The 14,181-nt window shown below is 35.7% G+C and overlaps 1 protein-coding gene across 2 annotated transcripts in view; it reads right to left on the bottom strand.

Annotated features, from left to right (window-relative positions):
• EPHA7 (EPH receptor A7) overlaps window positions 1–14,181 on the bottom strand; it is a 142,251-nt gene continuing 128,070 nt past the window's right edge. For both annotated transcript variants that reach the window (XM_010707612.3, XM_010707611.3), the window contains exons 11-17: window positions 10,911–11,096; window positions 10,285–10,346; window positions 9,063–9,272; window positions 7,855–8,004; window positions 3,267–3,460; window positions 2,020–2,175; window positions 1–855 (exon numbers count right to left, since the gene is read on the bottom strand). In XM_010707612.3, coding sequence (XP_010705914.1) covers window positions 741–855; window positions 2,020–2,175; window positions 3,267–3,460; window positions 7,855–8,004; window positions 9,063–9,272; window positions 10,285–10,346; window positions 10,911–11,096 — 1,073 coding nt within the window. In that variant the 3' untranslated portion in view covers window positions 1–740. The remainder of the gene's footprint in view (window positions 856–2,019; window positions 2,176–3,266; window positions 3,461–7,854; window positions 8,005–9,062; window positions 9,273–10,284; window positions 10,347–10,910; window positions 11,097–14,181) is intronic.

Here is a 14,181-nt window from a genome sequence, read left to right as displayed (position 1 = left end):
TATTTTCTTTTAAAAGATAGTATATGTGTAACCTTAAAAAATTCTTTAAAAAATATCAGAGCTCTTGGCAACTTGCATTATCCTGACTCCCTGCCAATTAGCTAGTCATGTCAATATGGTGCTGATTTAAGAAAAGTAAATGGCACGAAAGGATACCAAAGTTGGGACAGATATACATTGCTTGGTCATGCTTCTTAAATCTCTAGGAACTCAAATAATCCTTCAGAGGTACCCAGTGTAGTAATGTGTCATAGAATTAGCACTAAAAAGGTCCAAAGATATAAACATCATACTAAAAGAAAGTCTTTATGAAGAATAAACACAAATGATTAAAAAAAGATTCAGAAATCACAGATTTAAGGAAAATATTTTGTTGAATTCAACAATAATATCATGATTTTATCTGACAAATATATTCTTTTTAAAATTTTTATGTACATTTAAAAAGTCTATTAGATAAAAAGGAGGTTAGAGAGCTCAAGGTGTTTGTATGTTTATTCAGGTAGTACTTTGTTTATTGTCACTGCTGTTTTCCTTGCCACCACTGGTGGATCCTAATTCCCTTTTCATAAATTCTGGTGGCACTTAGGAGTTCAAGTCTGTAGGTGCTTCTTGTAGCTCTTCTATTCACTGCAGGAAGGACCCAGGAAATCAAGTGTCTTCTAGTAGCACTTTATATATACTGAAGGCCAGTGCTGTTCTCTCAGTCTGTCACCTCCCTCATAAGGGAGAAATGTCTATCACACTTGGATGCCAGTGCCGTGTAAATGTAGCATTTGTGCTCTCATAGTCTGAATGCTGCTCATGATTTTCTTTTGATGACCAACCAACGTGATCCCTAAACTCATCACATCCCTGGAGAAGACAAATGCGTACATTGTTAATTTTTCAACTTAGACTGCTACTGTATGGTAATCAATTGTGAGTTAAAGCTACATAGTGGTCTGAGCTACAGGCTTCTAACACTGAAGCTGTACCAGAACCTCAGATCCATACTGTAAAGTCCATATAGATCTTCAGTGAGGAGTGTAATTGCATGGCATGTGTCATGTAATTACACTGCCTTATGTCTCCACATCTGAGAATGAGGTTTTGCATTTTTTTGCACTATGATAATCATTTACTGTGGCTTTTAAGGACACCCAAAGGAAGAGACACTTCTCTTGTAAAATACTTTCGGAGGCTTTCGAGATAAAAGTTATGTACAAATACAAGATTTGGGAAGTTACATTCTGCTTCCTGAAGAGATGTCTAGTGAAAGCCTTTGCATATTGATCCATACCCATCATGCAAATGAAAAAGGCTGTTTCAATTTCATCACTAGTAGTGCTACTGATCCACCATCTTTTGGGCTCTGGTGGCAGTTCTCAGGCTATAGGCTGAGACCCCCAGTGTTACCAGGTAGACAAGAGTGGAACTGGAAGCTTGAGAATATTGTTTCAAACTTGTCTGGAAAAATGTTGCTCTATAAAAGGCATTGCAAGTGATTGGCTACTACCAGAATAAGAACTTTGTTTTCAGGGTGTCAAGAACTATTCAAGACAGCAGTGCCAATACTGGCCATGCCTGCCTTCAGAAAACTGTTTTGCTTCTATAGTCTTTTATCCTAATGCAAAGTCATTTCCTGAAGGACACAGACAGCTCCCAGCCAATTAGAAGAAAGATCCACATCTTCCTAGTACACATCTGGAAAAATATACCAATTAGACAGAGGAAAAAAGTGGTTATTTTCCTATACATACATACTTTAAAATGGGCCAAATTCTTCCTCAAATTCTAGCCTCGTTATTATTTCAGTTAGTCTCAAAAATGGGGAATAAAGTGATGCCCACACATATGTAGAAGGGTAATTGCCCTTTCATGGGATGCTCTATTGCAACATCATGAGCTGCTAAACCTTCTGACTTAACCCCAAGTACCATGTTTGTACTCAGGATAAAGTTTTCGAGTTGAACATCGTGTATTATTTTACCTAGAAGTTCCCTAAATGCAAGTTAAACATGCCCAGTACTAACTTACTCAATAGTCATCCTGGCAACTGATTCAAGAGAGTTGTAGCCTGCTGCTGTGAAATTATCCTTATATCTTTCCATCTTAATAGCTTGTAACCATTCGCCTACGGAGCAGAAAGTGGTAAAATCGGGAGTGTTCTGGTCCAGAAGAGGGCTAATTGGTCTATGGAGAAGGAAAAAGGAAAGTAAGTTGTTTCCAAAGAGAGTAAAACATCAGGGAGTATTTAGCAAGGTGAGAGTCAAATAAGTTTGGGGTATTCAAAACTTCAAGAGTAGAAAGTAATAGGTCTTTATAAACAGGTTAGATTATTCTGTGAATAGTTCTGACTACACTGTAGCTCACAATATGTATTTCCTAAACTTAATCATGTAAAAGATGAGAGGTCAGAGTGAGCAACAACAGCCTAATGGACTATTTTTATCAACACTCTACCAACCTAGCATGACAGCAGCTGTAACTGAAGTTGCTGAGTAAAATAAAGATACTATTTTTAAAGCATCTTAGAGAATGTAGCAGTAACTATTCCCATTATTCAATTGGATGAGACAAAACAAAGACAGGGAAAGATCAGAGACACAAAGTAAGTTGCTTAAAGTCACAGAGCAAATCAGTCAGTAGAAGAACTGGGAACGGAACACAGGCAAGCTGATTCCCTAGTGCATTGATCTAGTTTGTGAATCAAAAGATTACCATGATTAAATAAATCACCTGAATTTTATGAGGAAGTCATTAAAAGCTACATCATGAAGTACAATGAGATGCAATCACTGAAAGGAAATAAAGCCAGAATACAAAAGGTAAAATCCTCAAGTATAGCAAGTCAAAGTACTTTGGCGAAACAAAAGTATAAATTTCTACTGTATGAGTTCCTAGTAGGCAAGGGATGCATAATATGAAACTACAACAGATTGATGATCCTTGCCATCAAGACTTCACAGTTTTAAGAAACAAGGATAACAAAGACTGCTTGTAGTGGAAAGAATGGTGAGCAGGCAGCAGTTTACTGAGAAGTGTGTTAGTTCCACAATATTTACTTTCTTTATTTTGGTTATTTTTTATGAAAAGTCCCTTTTGGCTTAGTTCAGTGTAGTACAAAAGGAAGGTGAATAAGGGATGGGAAGAACAGGGAACAGAAGAAAGGAAAAACTGAGAGACACATGGAGCAAGTATGAACTGGAACCAGCCACCAACCAGAACATCCAGAACCCAGTCATGCACATCATCATATGAGCACTCACTAAAGATTTTCTTACCTGCTACAAGTTCCCAGAGGGGTTTTCAAGCTGTTTGGATTCCTAATCATTTTGTCCAGAATACCAACTATCTGCTCAAACTTTGGCCTTTCACCACGTTCTTTCTGCCAGCAGTCTAGCATCAGCTGGTGTAGTCCTGCTGGGCAATCCATGGGTGCTGGCAAACGATAGCCTTCTTCGATGGCTTTTATAACCTAGTAGTCAAGAAAAGGTCATTTTCCATTAAAGTATATTTAAGAAATATATTTTTGCTACCTTGTGCAAGAAATGAACAATAGTAATGATGATGATGATGATGATAAAAATCAATAAACTAAAATTTGCCATCAGCATTGCAAAAATATGAAACTTTTGTTTTGACACTAGCCTTCATTTTTTAAATAGTTTCCTGATTTTATCTTTGGGTTTTATAAAAATACTGTTCTGTATGTGGAGAACATGGCTCTATTATCTAGTCAAGTGAGCAGCAGGGAGCAACAATTAAATTCACTAAGGGAGTAACAGATAGATTGATAAATGGAGTTATTTCCGAAAGTGTTATTACTTGCCCCAAGGCCTTTATGAGTGCGTGGTAGAAGCAACTGACTTGTAAGTGGAGAAGGATCTGTGCATACATATATAAAATATAAAAAGTCTGAAAATACTATAAAAGGATCCAAGAAAAATGCTTAGCAGATAGGAATTGTTAGGAAAAAAAGTTGTATTCTATGTCTAGCCATGTTAGCTTAATGATAAAGTAGCAAAAATGTGTCATGTGGATGAAGAAGACCTAGCTGAATGGTATTTTAATATATCACCTTAACAGTAAGTTGGATGTAATAAGAGATATTGCCAAACAGTGATATAATCGAAGAAGATCACAAACATCTGAACCAAGAATTACATCCACTCATCAACTTCCTTTGCAAAATTCATTTGGATTTAAGTGAGAAAGAAAAATGGTTAAAGTAAAATCAGAGAAAAACTGCTGTAAACCTTGAGAGTAGGATAAGAAAGCACATCAGGAAGCAATGCAGAAAAGAAAAGCTTGTGAAAAAGGACTAAAACATTGTTCACGGGGGATTTCAAGTATACTGACATTGACTGACATAGCAGTATTAGAATTGCTAAGGAAGGGTGCTTGTTCTTGAAGGGTAGCACACAGGACTGTGTCCTCCCTCAGCTTTTACAGAAAGCACGATCAGAAGCTGTTCTAGAGTTAGCCCTAGGAAACAGATCTAGTATGATAAATGAAGATGGTGAATATCCAGGGTTTAGTGAAAATAATAACCTCAGATATAAGACATTCCATAGGTTGTGTGAGAAAACACAAAAGCAGTGGACTGCAAAGTAGACAGAACTGCAAAGAACACAAAGTGACCTTCAAAAAAGCTGGCTAAAATCCATGATTCTATCAAAACCCTTTTTGCAGAAATGAAGTTTTGTGAAAAGAGGACATATAATCCACAGACAGGGCACTTATTCACTGGCAAGCTCGTGTCACAGGATGCCCTTCTGACCTCAGAGAGGTTGCCTCCTCTCCCTGGGCCTCAGCATTCTATCTGTACATTTAGAATGACAATACTATACTTTCTCAAAAATGACTGAGAAATATTCAATTCCTGCAGTAACATCCACACCTTGAAGAATGAGGGTGGTGACCTTTTAGTGACAGTGAAGTTACCTGTCAGACAGCGTGGGAAGAGAGGATTTCTGCAGGAGAACAACATAGAAATTGCAAGAACAATACTATAAATGAAAAAACCCAAACCATTAAAAATAAAATGCAAGATCTTTTGCAATAGAACTAAGAGGAAAAACAAAAGAACAGCTCTTCTCAATCAAGAGTAGCAGTGAAGTGAAAAGTTAAAAACAAGCGACAGTGTGTATAGGAAAACTGGCATGCTATGAGAGAAGTAAATCAGAAATCTCTAAGAAAAGTTCTTCTAAAGAACAAAAGTTAATATGTACGATATGTATATATGAAGAACTTATTTAAGAGGTCAGTATGCAGAAATAACCACTGAAAAAGTAGATAATCCCAATAGCAAAACCAATACCAAATTATTCAAGGAACTTTGAAATAACAAACCAGATTCTATCCCATTAAGGGATGGTGAATACATGAACACAGTTTTTTCATGTTCACTACAGTCCCAAAAGAAACTAGAGAGATAGGAATCAAGGTATGATATTTTTAAAGGGCTGCAGAATCAGCTTCTTTGATGTGTATGCTGAGCAAAATGAACATGAAGCCTGAAACTTGGAGAAATATAAATGAATGAGTTATCTACAGATGGATGGAATAGCTGGAAACATCTAAAACACTGTAAAAAGATTCCAAAATATAAGTAAAGTAGTGTATGTGTCTTTTGGCTTCTTTTAAGTTTTTACAAAACTGAGACAATTTGAAGGATACCAGTATCTACCCTGTTTAGAAGAGTGGCGTGGCATTCTAAAAATCAGTATTCAGAAATGGATTTAGGAACATATATGTTTCCATACAAGCAAAGCTACAAAGAGAGCACAGCTGAAGTTCTTATTAATGGAACTGATTTATATTGTCTACATTTGCCACAATTTGTTTTTTGAACTCTGCTTTTGCCAAAAAAAAAAAAGAGAGAGAGAGAGAGAGAAAACGGAGCACTGCTGAGAATCAATTATGCTTCTCTCATATAATCTGGCTATCTGAGAATGTAAAGTCAATTCAAAGAGGGTCAGGACTGTTCAACGTCTGTGTTGGTTGCTGTCAAAGATCAGAGAAAAAATAAGGGTAGCAGGACAATCAAATGTTTGGTTTGTGGTTATCACACTGCTTCTGGTTATGTAGTAATAATAATAAAAATATGAATGTTGATAATAATAAATCCAGGAGTGCAGCAAATTAAAAAAAAAGTAAATCTAAATTCTTACCCTTTTCTGAAGAATTAATCCACACCAGCACTAGTAAAAGAACTAGCAAACACTGGCATTCTAATAGGAGAATAGAGTAAAGCATAGAAAGAAAAGTGTAGAAGCTAAACTGTATGAAGGCACCTGTTACTAGCACAGTATAAGCTTTAAGAGAGATTGCAACAATAATCTCTTCTTTATCATTCTAAAACAATGACTTAAAGGAAGAGGGGTGGGATTAAACAAGTGTCTTCAAAAGATGCAAATTTAGACAGAGATCTGATCCCATCTATGACTACATCCACATTTAAACAAAATAATGCGCTTAAGACATATAAACTGCCTGGGCGTGTAAGCAAAATGAGAAAAGACATATTTAGTACTTTTTGCTTAGAGTTAAACACTCCCACTGATAACTGTGAAGGAGAATAAAAAAATAATAAAGTGATGATTATACATTTTTGCATCACGGATTTCTTTATATAGTTGATTGGATGTGGATGTATTTTGCAAGGTATGTTTCAGGACATGTTTGTAACGATCAAAACATACAAAAACATTTGAAATTATTTTTAACAAATCATCAATGCATCTTTTATTTACAAGCTACTGAAAATTATTATGTAAATGTTAAAAATAGATGAAACTGTGAGAAACTGTAATTAGCTATTTTATAAGAAATTATAATTGATTTGCTTTATTTGCAGTTTTTTTGCAGAAGGAATACTTTCTAGAATCCATCAAGGAGTACAAAGATATTGGAATTTCCACTATTTAAAAGTTGTTCCTTATTGTTCCTTGAAAGACAGGTAAGGTTTGCCTTTGAGGCATCTTATATTCCTGTCAGACTTCTTTTATGTTTGAATCTAGTACAGAAGGAAGGTGTCAAAAGAAATGAAAATCTACTGGGTGTCTAGGGAATGTAAATATTTCTCTTCCTCTGCCCCAAGGACTTGTTTGCCCATATTTTGACAGTCCATGAAATCTTTGACACTGAGACCTGTCAAATATTAACAACTTTGCACTGTGCAAAACTGACTCATCATTTACGCTTTTATCATTTTTTTAAACTTCTATGTCTATCATTCAATCAAAAAATAAAATAATAATTATAATAAAAAAGAAACTCAAGCCCCCAACCCAAAGAAATTTAAATGTGAATCATTCTGACATCTTTCTCGTCTGCGCAGCTTTTCCCTGTGTACTTTCTATATTAATAGTTAGTCTTGTCAGAGACCAAGATTAACACCTATCTGTTCTAGTACTGCTGACCTGTTGCTCCAGGTCATATTTTATGCAAACAAAGATATTGTGAAATCAGCATAATTAACTTTAAAATGTAGGTCATTAACTGCCACTCAGATTTTTAACAACTTTTTCCAACTGATTAATCATTGTTCTGAGGTCAGAAACTTCAGAATTAATTTTTCACTGGAAAAAATTAGTTCCTTCTATGCTTAAGCATAATAAGGTGAAGTGCACGTTGCTATTTTTGATGTTCCAATTTTACTTTAAACTTGGGACAAAAACCATAATATCCACATAGAAGTAGAAAGATTTAAAGATTAAGTTGAAAAATGAAAGCTTTGTAACTTTTTCTAAGAACCCTACTATCACTTCCTAAAATAAAATTACATTAATGTATGGTGAAATATGTGTATGCATTTAAAATATGTAATATTTGTGCGCTCACGTGCTCTTACAAAGTATGACCTACATCTTGATTAGACATATCCCAGTAAGGCCGTTCTCCATAAGACATTACTTCCCACATAACGATTCCATAACTCCATACATCACTGGCTGATGTAAATTTGCGGTACTGGATGGCCTCTGGAGCTGTCCATCTCACTGGAATTTTTCCACCCTATGTTTAAAAAAAAAAAAAAAAAAAAAGTACTTCTCCCACAAAGTTTCCATACCATTTCACACCATCTTTCTTAGAATGCATTTATAATTACTTCTACCAACATCAAAGTCAGTACTTACACAATTTATCATAGTTTACTGATTGCAGAATTTTCAAGAGTCTTAAGCTCTTAATTATACGGACTGTAGAAACTTAGGCACCTGTCTAAGCTAAGTTGGGTGCATTTCTCTGTAAGAGCTTTTCTTTCCATTGATTTTAAGGGGCTGCTGAGATGTCTGATTTAAACTCGACATTTAACTCCTGGGTGACTGAAGCTAAGGGAAAGGAATCTCATTCTGTGTATATAAATCCCATAGAACTGTCATATGGCTCTTCTGAAATCTCAGTCTGGCACTTTAAAACCAGGATCCCAGCTAGAGCCCAGTGGCAGGAGTGACACCCCTGAATACCTTTGCAGTTTCCCAGATCCCTGTGCCTGCCAGAGCAGATTCCAGGGGCCCCTTCTTTACTCAGCATGAGAAGATAGGTAGTACAAGGCCTCACTGATGGAAAAGGGAAGCTGGCTCAACAAAAGAATAAAGAGCATAGTGTGCCTGATGAATGGTTATTTAAGAAAAGCATCCCACCCAAAAGCAAGGGAAAACACGGGAGTTAAGCTTTGTCACAATCTTGCCTCAAGCTAGTCAAGTTTTTGCTAAGATAAAATCTACTCTGAAAAATAATAATACCCTACAAGTATTTTAACTGATTCAAATTAGGTGAGGTGACTAACCTTTCTATGATTCAAACTTCTATATGCGTTCAAACAAAGAATCACGTGGAAAGGAATAATGAAGATACTGTACAAAATATTTAGATCTCTATTAAATAAATATACACGCTCTTGCAAAAATATCAAACTCTACTTAGAGACAGATTTCTGCAGAGACTATCTTCCACTTCTGTGTTTTCCATTTCTTAAGGAACTAATGTATTTCTTTTTCTCTGCTTGCCAGAATATATGCTTTTTAGTAACTATATCTTTAAATGATTAAAAATATATAAATTTCTCTCACAGTGGTAGTGTAAACGGCTTCTGGATCATCTTCTATAACTCTGGAAAGGCCAAAGTCTGATACTTTACAAACAAGGTTGCTGTTGACGAGAATATTGCGTGCTGCAAGATCCCTGTGTACATATCCCATATCGGCCAAATATCTCATTCCAGCAGCAATTCCCCTCAGCATTCCCACCAGCTGAATGACTGTAAATTGCCCATCATGTTTCTGGAGAGAAAAAAGAACAGCAATTCTTTTATTTTATGGCTGATAAAAGAAATAAGAATTATTTTTACAACTTTAGATTTCTAATTATTTACATGAAGCGGTTCATCTTAGGGCAAAGAATCTCACTTCAGATGCAAGTTATATTTTGTTTCAGACATAGAGCAGTACGTCCAGTTAAGAAATGTATGAGTAGCTCACATACTAGAAACAACAAAACTCACTAATCCCAGTAAGATTCTCACTAACTCATGGCAAGTCTTTTTTTAAGAAAGCTTACCTCACGAAACAACTCCTCATAGTTTGCCTTTATGCTCTTCATTTCTAAGAATAATTGTATTTGTCAAGAAAATGAGAATTGTCTACTTTTAGAACCCAAGCAAACAATATTTTTTAATAGCCTAAAATTTATGTACATATAATTTTTATATATAAAATATATATGCATTTCCATTCTCTATAGGGTGGTACACATTGTTTTACAGCCGGTAAGCAGTAATAACTGGCTGGTTCAAAACATACATCCATAACTCTAAATGCTTTTCAACTTGTTTTTCCATGTTCTTCTCTTAAACATGATTATAGTTCATTTAGGGATTCTTCATTCATTTCTGCCATGTTGAAAAGCTTGGAAAAAAAAAAGGTAGAAAATTGAGCTTCAAGCATCAGTTGTCTCAATTTAGCTGGTGGCAGTAATAAGTTCCACCATTTCTATACCACATTAAATCACTTAAATTCTTAGAATGTTTTCCATATTATCCTGTTTGATCTTCTGATTTCTGATCTTACTTTGCTGTAAAAGATCAAGAACTGCTAACATTCTACAAATTCAATTTCAACCTGAAAAGGCTTTTTATTGTATTAATATCATGCATGTATGCATATAAATATATACACATGCAAACATAAAACATATACATACATACATACATATATATATATATACACACACACACATATATATACATTTAAATAACAAGGTATGTTTTGACGTTATTTTCATTTTGGCACTTACCCTAAGAAATGCATCCAATGCCCCATTTTCCATGTATTCTATTACAATCATGACTGGTTTCCCTGAAAGAAATAAAGGCACATTTTCTTTGAGAAACCATAATAAAAATGGACTGCCTTTTTTTGATAAAACATGTTATTTCTTTGAAGGACTGAATTGTCGAGACACGAGCATTTCAGAAGCCTCCAGCACTGTTTTTGAGCTCTAATAAGTTCTTAAATGTCGGCATGGAATGTTGGTCATGATTCACAGAATTAAACTGTACAAATCAAAATGTCAGTGTGTTCTTCTGACTCCTGCTGTGTGAACAGGACTCTGGAATAATGACACTTCAGATAATATAAAAGGACATAAGAAACCTTATCTCTCTGCATGGTCTTTGAGGCTAACTGAAACAAGAAAAATAACATATTTCAAAGTACTTCATCTTCTAATCATGCACGCATCTTAATTTTTTTCCTCAGCTTGTAGCATGAAGTAGGTATTGTTTTAGTTAGTTACGCATCAGGAGAGAATCCATTAGGACTATGCACCCTGTTTATAATTTAAATCTTTGACCATGAATAAACTAAAGTAATTTCTGCCATTAGGTTGTTATCTGACTGACAGATCAAGCTGCTGCTTACCTCTGGTAACAACTCCTTCTAAGTGAACAACATTGGGGTGGTCAAATTGTCCCATGATGCTTGCTTCACACAGGAAATCTCTCCTTTGCTTTTCAGTGTAGCCAACCTTCAGAGTTTTTATGGCTACTGCAACATCTCTCTTGCCAGGAAGCTTTAGACGTCCACTGCACACTTCACCAAACTCTCCTAAAATGAAGTAGATCAACACTGAATTACTCTGACTATAATATCAATACTCTTTACAGGTCTTGATTCCACTAGCTGCTTAAGTATGTGTTTAAATTTAGTGTATGAATATTCATATTTTAAATGGATTACTTAGGAACAAAGTCAGGCACATGCTCTACATTAATTGCAGAGTGAATACATAGCAGAACAAACATATGAAGTTAAACCAATCTACAGCATTGCTGTCTCAATCTTTGTAAAACACTTTTTAGTAATTTATTGCTCTTTTTTTAAACTTTTTTTAAAAAAAAAAATAGGAACTAAAAATGAAGTTTCGTTCATAAGAAAATACTACAACAGAAATAATAATACCATTTGAAGTGAAAATGTCCTTCAGTTCTAGATGGTTTCATCACTATTGTTAAGATTCTTTTTTTTTCCCCTTTTTAAAAGACACCTCTTTCAAAGCTGCTTTTAATTTAACATTGTTATGGTGTTAAATGAAGCACTACGTTATTACTTTCAAGAAGGATAATTTACTTTCCAGATTATAAAATTAAAGGTGTGAATTATAATATTTTTGTTACATTAAACAAAGACAAGCAAATACTGGAATTCTGTAAAAGGTTTATAAATTAAAAGATAATTGCAACTTGAAGAAGCATGTGAAAAAAAATGGCTAATCTGCAAGAACTAAAATAATAATAATAATAAAAAGGTCTCAGCAACCATAATTTAGGAGAGAAGTAATTGGACTGATTCGGACAGGAAAGTGCATTGACATATGTGAGATGTGGATCTCAGTGTCAATACATGCGTCTCATTATTATTATTCAGATTGTGAAAAATTTAAGGATTGCCCCTTGCCTCAGAGCAGCATCAGCAAGGAGAAAAAGAGAAATCCCTGTTCTGTAGCCAGAAAGAAAATTTTCTTGGGACACACACAAGAATATGGTGGTACCATCTTTTACAGGGAGTAAAGCAAAATACTTTCTGACAAAAAGGAAAGATTCACTGCAGAGCATCTAGTAGTCTGGCACTTTGTAACTTTATCTGGTGTATGGGAGAGGAAGAACCAAGTTCCTCCTCCAAATCCAATCAAGTCTGACATTTACCTCCAGCATACCTGTGGAATGTCTTAACATTAAGCTATTGAGTATACAGAAGTATGCAGACACACCTACATTTAAGACATGTTTTAGGATGAGCTAAAAAAACAGCGATAGAATTAGGAAAGACTGACATAGACTGTTTGATTAGAAAATCCTTTTGAGATATAAGCTGAGGTCTGAGAAACCTGCTGGGATAGCAAATGGCAGACCAGAAAGAGCGTCTGGAAAGTGCCTAAGGAGATAGATTCTTAATTGTTCTAATTTATAAATGCTAAGAAATCTTGTTTGAGACGTTATCACTGTTCCAGCACTACTGTTTTCCTGACACTCCCAACAGCAGAGCTCAGAGAAGATAAGAACAGCACCTGGGCCTCAGCTTTGCAGTCCCTCCAGCCCACAGGAGTAGAACTTTGGCCAGACCATATTTCCTACTGACTTGTCTGGGCAAATCTCCACTCAGAATTGCCAGTTTTGCAAATCTCACTGGAGATGACTGCATACATAACCAAATTCCTCTCTCTCTGTTCTGCGCTAGCTGAATTAAGGTTAGCTTCCATCAATTCCAAATACCACTCTAAACACAGTGTTCTATCTGAGCTAATCAGGCTGATGGAGGATTTTGTTCTTGCCTGAACAGATGAGGCATTAAGCTCAACTATACTCGGGAAATGGAGTTAGGTTTGAACACCCAAGTCACAGCTACGAATATTAAAAAACAGGGGCATACGTAATGATCAGCTGATGGATTTCTCATGTCCTTAGATTAGTGCTTTAACCTTCCTCCTGCACTTCATTAGCGATGTTGATGACTATTAATGAATTCACTATTCACTTTAATCACAGTCTCTAACCACAATAACTGACTAAAGGATAATAATTTTCTCTCGCAGTACCTTCTGGAACTGTTTTTATCCCATACTGCGTGAGTACTCATAAGACATGAGTATATGTACGTGTTTGTATGTGATACTTCAGTGCCAGGTAATTGGGATACTTGGCATGGAAGGCACTAAGGTTTCCTTAGTGTCTTCCAGATATCCTTTCCAGCTCTCTGTGATCTGATTTTGATTGATTTCCAAAAGGAGATCACTCAGGCAAACCAGAAACTTGCACGTGTATATTATGCATTTCAGGACAGGCTGCTAGCCAAATAACTTTTTTCCCAGCAAAGCAATATAGTTAGCTGAAAAGGTGCCCAAAATGGACCCAGAAAATATGACAAGGGTGTGAACACTGCACAGCCGACAGCCACTAGCTCAGCATGTCAACAAGTAGCAGGCTATGACAAAGGATCTGAAGTAGGAACAAAGACTCCACACAGTGGGCACCACAATCTGTATCTGACAGGTGGCCACAGCAGGATGGTAATGAAAATGTTGGCAACTAAAAAACATAACCCTCATGCAAATTGAGCACAAACATACTTGCAGCCTGTTTGAGAGAGACAGGGCACTAGTCAACAGGTGAGGTGGCCAGCAGTGCTGGTACACATTGAGACTGCTAAGTGGCTTTTCTGGTACTGTCACTAGCAGCAACTCTACACTCTTCTTTGATATACAAGTTTCAGCTGCTTCTTTTAGTCTTTAGTGTTCTACTGTATCTAGATTTCGTTTCACTCTACATTCATAGGGTAAAGCCATAGCTAAAACCCCCCTACACAATATATCTTCACCATAGTACTTCTAAATAACTTTCTTTAGAACGACTACTCTCACAAGCTTTTTTGCTATCAGTTATAGTAATTAAAATAAAAAAATAATCTGTCAACAAAATTAACATTGTGGATTTCCTTTGCCATAACACTGAAAATATTAGTGTCTTAAATTGTATCCTTTTTGCAAGTGAAGCATTTTCAGCATTTTGCTCAGAAGGCTTCAGAAAGTCCAACTGAACATACCATCATGTTCAGAACTCTTGCAATGATAGTTTTTTAGCTCAAAGCAAAAGATAAAACTCTGTAATTTTTCTGTGCTAATCTAGATTTTTAATCT

This window comes from Meleagris gallopavo, chromosome 2 (genome assembly GCF_000146605.3).
Source record: "Meleagris gallopavo isolate NT-WF06-2002-E0010 breed Aviagen turkey brand Nicholas breeding stock chromosome 2, Turkey_5.1, whole genome shotgun sequence".
NCBI classification, from domain to species: domain Eukaryota; kingdom Metazoa; phylum Chordata; class Aves; order Galliformes; family Phasianidae; genus Meleagris; species Meleagris gallopavo.
The sequence above is the reverse complement of the archived record's forward strand: the minus strand, read 5'-3'. Positions and strand labels throughout refer to the sequence as shown.